Source organism: Sciurus vulgaris (assembly GCF_902686455.1).
Source record: "Sciurus vulgaris genome assembly, chromosome: 1".
NCBI lineage: Eukaryota > Metazoa > Chordata > Mammalia > Rodentia > Sciuridae > Sciurus > Sciurus vulgaris.
The window spans coordinates 109,176,939-109,182,128 of NC_136461.1; the positions used below are offsets into that span (position 1 = coordinate 109,176,939).

At 46.3% G+C, this 5,190-nt stretch overlaps 1 protein-coding gene across 1 annotated transcript; it reads right to left on the reverse strand.

Moving 5' to 3' along the window:
* Positions 1-205: 205 nt before the first annotated feature.
* LOC306663217 (uncharacterized protein) lies at positions 206-3,130 on the reverse strand. Its single transcript, XM_079143613.1, has 3 exons — positions 2,323-3,130; positions 1,347-1,460; positions 206-535 (listed from the first exon to the last, which is right to left on the reverse strand). The coding sequence occupies exons 1-3, from the start codon at positions 2,411-2,413 to the stop codon at positions 354-356; spliced, it is 387 nt and encodes a 128-aa protein (XP_078999739.1). The 5' UTR covers positions 2,414-3,130; the 3' UTR covers positions 206-353.
* Between the last annotated feature and the right edge of the window lie 2,060 nt (positions 3,131-5,190).

The following is a 5,190-nucleotide window of genomic DNA, read 5'->3' on the forward strand; positions in this document are numbered from 1 at the left end:
TCTGAGCTTGCACACTGTGCACACTCAGCCCTTACACTATTAGGCCTTTGCCAGGCACTGATCTCAAGAGACAGGGAAACTGAAGAGATATTCCAGTGAGGAACAGGTTTCTGTGGGAATACTACTTTCCCAAATGAGTCACTCAAGCCAACTGGAAGCTCACTGCTCTCCATGCCCCAGAAAGACATGGATACCAGTGGAATATCCAGGGCAGGCCACTATCATGGTGGCGGAGGAGGCAGGTGCTACAGGAAGGGACTATGAGAACATCAGAAAGTCTGTGGTCAGCAGCTCTAACACAGGGCAGCCCTGAGTGTTAGAGCAGAGGTCACTCAGTCTCTAACACAGAGCAGCTACTGGAGGACTGTTGCCATCTGTGCTGAGGGGCCTCCTGGGGGATGAAAAGTGAGCAGGCACTTACCTGCGGCACACTGGCATTCGTAGCCATTTGGGTGATCGAAACACTTGGCCCCATTCAGACACGGAGTACTGGAACAGTCGTCGATGTCAATCTGGCATACTGACCCCGTGAAACCTCAGGGAGGAAGAAGGGTGACCCAAGTCAAAGTCTGCCCTGTGTCTTACTTGCTGAGGAGATGATGCCCATGGAGGGTGGGTTAGGTTACTGCTGGAGCCCATGTTGGTGGGACCACACGTGACCTCCCTAGCAGGTGGTTGTCCCTACACAGTGGTTCTCCCTAGCAGGTGACCAAGATACCTGGGAGAAATTCAGGGGCAGAGGCCCTCCTGTCTCCACCACTGCTCCTTCAGAGAGATTCCAGCTCTAGAGGAAGCAAGAGGAAATAAAATGCTACACAGAGCCCTCAAATGAGCACCCGGATCTTCAGAGGCAAAGGGACCCTCTCTCGGGAGAAAAAGTGGACAGGCCAATTGCTGGGAGACAACTGGCATGTCTCCAATAAGAGCATGAAGGGAAAGAGCAGACAGAGATCTTGCAAAAAACTGGATGCGTGTCGTCTGTCTGGATTTGTGGGGTGAAAAGTCTCAAAATGATAAAATCTCACAGAGGGGCTTCAAGAGTATGACCCATGGGGGACAAAGGATCCTGAACAGCCTACAACCCAGGCTTCCATGGAAGTGAGAGCTCTGAAATATACACACAGACAGAGGTCATGGACAGTTCCAGAACAGACTTGGACCTCTGTCCAAAAATGACTTGGAAGATAGGCTAGCTAAAACAATTCTCCATCCCTCCACACACGCCTCTCACCAAGGCCTCACTTAATGAGTTCCTCATGCACAGCCCACACACATGCCCCCTCCCTTCCCGTGGTCAGTCAGCTTTGTGCTTCAGAAGGAAACAGGGCCAGGTGGCGGACACTTACCAGGGGGACACAGACACTGGAAGCGGTTGACTTTGTCCACACACTGCCCATTGTTCACACAAGGGTTGCTCTGACATTCGTTGATCTCCAGTTCACAATGCACACCTTTGAAGCCTGCACAAAACAGACCACACACGGCTCAGAAAGAGACAAAGGTGTACTCCAGCCAAGAAAAGAGTGTGCAGAGGTGGCTACAACTTCCATGAGCATGGACATTTCTGCCAAGACTCAGGAACTCTGCCATGTCAGGAAATAGTCCCTGTAATTAGGACAGTGGATGATGTGAAAGATCCTTGTCACCATGAAGAGGGGACAGGGGTTACCTCCAAAGACACTGGAGAGATCTAACATGCAAACAGACTCTGCCACACTGTGTCAATGTACACTTTTGAGACAGTGCCAGACCCAAAGGGTCCCTCCCCTGAGTTCCTAAATGCCAGCTGAGTGGGAGCTGCTGCTGCAGTCAGGGTGCAGGTTGAAGTCAGGGCACCCTCCATGGCTACACCAACAGGCATCCTTCATCAGCCAGAGCAGCCACCTCAGCTGTCGCTTCACTAGTGTTAGCTGGGTCTCTGAGGATTCAAGAACTGTCTCTGCAGAAGAGCTCCTGGACACCAGTAAGCATGCGCTGCAGGTGAGATGCAGTTCCCTGAATGGAATGGGATGGATTTTGTAATACTTTGAGGGATCAGGAAAGTTTGTTCATATATCGCCCCTGAAATTTTCTGTGGCATGAATCTGGCTTGTGACATAATGAACTTGGTCTATTTGATCCATTGCTCGGCCAACTCCCATATTGCCTTCCTCTCTGTAAGAAAGGGGTTGGCCTGGGAGCCCCAAAACCCTACAGCCCCCAGTCACTTAGGGAATGAAATGGTGGCCCCGTGCTCGGAATCCCCCTGGTTCCTGAGTGCTCCCTGGGACAAAGGCAGTGCCACCTCCCCTCTCACACCCCAGCATGGGGGCGTCCATCTACCTGGCATGCACAGGCAAGTGAAGCCTCCAATCTTATCCAGGCAGGTAGCATCATTCTGGCAGGGGTCTGAATGACACTCGTTGATGTCCATCTCACAGCTAGGTCCCCCATAGCCCTTGAGACACTCGCAGTGGAAGCTGCCATCCGTGTTCACACACTTGCCTGCGTGCTCACAAGGATTGCTGTTGGCTGCAAGACACAAGCACCGATTACCAGGACCCAAGCCCTGGCCCGTTCCCACAAATGCAGACTACAGAGGAGCATCTGATGGTTACACCAGCACCAGGTCTTTCCTAAGCTTTCTACCTTCTCATTTCTTACATAATTTACAAAGAAAAAAAAAGAGTAGGCAATCTCTGCTCTTGTGCCTGTCTGTATTCTGTAGCCCAAACTGCCACTGAGAAAGGCTTTATATGAAAAATCAAATACAGATCTTCCATATATTTAATTCCCAGAATGGAATATACAGTTATGCTGAAGAGTTCATTGCAAGCAAAGATACCTAATAGGAGAGATCTGAGATTTGGGTGTAACACACTCCTGGGGTAAATGAGCTCCCGATGAAAGCCTTGCTGACCTGACACCCACTGGAAGCAGGGAAAGGCTGTGTACTCACCCTTGGCGCACTCATCCACATCTTTTGTGCAGTCCCCCTTTGTAGCCCTGTGGGCAGGTGCAGATGTACTGCCCATTCAGCGGGTTGGTGTCACACAGCGCCCCCTTGTGGCAAGGGTTGCTGATGCAGGCATCATCCAGATGACACAAGAGACCTGTCCAGAGTGGGCAAGTGTGGAGAGAGATAACATCTTTCACTTGGAGAATTTTCTCTTTCACTAATGAGCGGCAGCTTTTGCCTCCTCAATGTCGAACATGAAGATTTACGGGCAATGTCCCTTCACCTGGTCCTATCCAGGGACAGACTGCAGCATCGGCAAATTAACTAACTGTTCCCGACAAACCCATGTTCCAACCCTGAGCCCTCCACTAGACATCTCCTCCAGGGCAGAGATGCATAGAGGCCAGAAAATAGCAGAGGGACTTGGTACATGGATTGTCAGATTTAGCAAATAAAATAGAAGATGCATAGTTAAATTTAAACTTCTAATAAACAGAAAACATTTTCAATGTAACTATATGTAGTATATCCTATCCCAAGCATCCAGATATTTTATCTGGTATCCTCCTTCCCCGAAGTCTCTTTTGTACTTTGAAGTGGATTATATCCCAGATGTGTTTTGTGGTTATGGTATGCTAGGCTCACTGGGATGGAAGGGCTATGATTCTGGCTTATGAAATTCCAGGTCCCTGTTCATAATGTCCTCCAAAAGCACTTAAGGCTAGTCCTAATACCGTGACCATGTCCAAAACACTCTCCTTTCTCTATTCCTCTAACCCTCTTCCAGTGTTGCCTCATTAGAAAATGTCTTTTCAGTCCACCTAGCTGTGGCTAGGAACTTTGGACACACTCCCGATGGTTTCCTCTCATTTGTTCTCTATATGCTTATCAAAAAAATCTCATAACTCTTCCTCTTAGTAATCTTTTGATTTCACCTATAATGCCAGCACCTTCATCTAGGTCCTGTAATTCATGACCTCCTGAGTCTTTATTGCTTCACTTTTGAAGGACAGATTTTTTAAAAAATGTAAATTGAAATGTGCCACACACAATTTAAAGCATTTCAGGGAGTTATCATCGTTCTTATAACAAAGTCTAAAGTCATTGATATAAATGACCAATAAATCTATAAATTATTATCTTGTGATGACAAAAATAAGGTCCCACCGTTTTCTAAAGGCTTTTAAAATACTCAAATATCTTAAAAAAAAAACCTTTTTTTTTTTTTTTTTAAACCCATGACATGATTTGGGTGTTATCTCAAACTTAGGAGTAACTCAACTCTGCAGCAAAAATTTCAGGACTCCAAGCAAACAAACACAAAACATGGAACAGTTTAAAGGGATTCATCTAGTTTCTATTAAGGGATGGGCCCAGAACATAACACCACATTGTTCACAGTGTTCCCTCTAAAAGCAGAAAACTCCTTGTGTGCACATGGCCCTGTTCCCAACAGGTGTGACATCATGAGGAAAACAGAGGGCTTACCTGGTGATCAGTTCTGAGGTTCTGAGCACTGCAGCTTTCTAAAGATGGACACATATGTGACTTCACCATGGCAGCTACACTCACTGACCTGGGGCTTATTCACAGTGGAGAATAACCACCAGTCCTTGCCTGCGCAGAAAACACCTACTGGACTTGAACAAAGCTGGTCTCTACCGCCAATATGCTGAGGAGACGGCTTGCAGAGGGTGAGGCAGCAGACTCCCACAACAGAGATGTGGGGTTGTATCATCTTCTTCCACACAACTATGCAGACCCTTGCCATGATAATTGGAGTAAGTTTGTGCCGCAGACTTATTAGCATGCCTGTTCACCTAAGTACCGGACTTGTTCAACGCGGGGTCCTGGGAGGTTAGGTTTAACAGATATTTTCACTGAGAACTCAAGACTGAACATTATTTTCTATCAGAAAATTAAAGGCATTTAAAGTTTTTATCTCTTTTTGAAATTCAATGTGGCTGGTGAAAGAAAAGTCAATTTTGTTCTTTTCCGTTTTTTTCTTTTTGGCACACGATTTTTTTTAATCTGGAAGATTTTAGAATATCTGATGCTCAGTGTTCAAAATATGAGGGTAATGAATCTAGTTGGAGAGACTTTAATGTTTTTCCAAAAAGATATCCATTTATCATAACTTCATTTATAGTTCAAATGCCAAATTTATCATATTTGGGGTTCCTTTATACATTTCAATTTCATGCTGGAATGTTTCTACCTTTGTAATGCCCCATTTAAAATTCTTCCATCAA

Excerpts from the sequence above, each read along its gene's own strand:
- LOC306663217 (XM_079143613.1), bottom strand. The coding sequence starts at position 2,413 with ATGGACATCAACGAGTGTCATTCAGACCCCTGCCAGAATGATGCTACC. Across the intron at positions 1,461-2,322 it reads CACTTGCCTGTGCATGCCAG|GCTTCAAAGGTGTGCATTGT; the intron begins GTAGATGGACGC and ends TGTTTTGTGCAG. Across the intron at positions 536-1,346 it reads CCAGTGTCTGTGTCCCCCTG|GTTTCACGGGGTCAGTATGC; the intron begins GTAAGTGTCCGC and ends TTCCTCCCTGAG.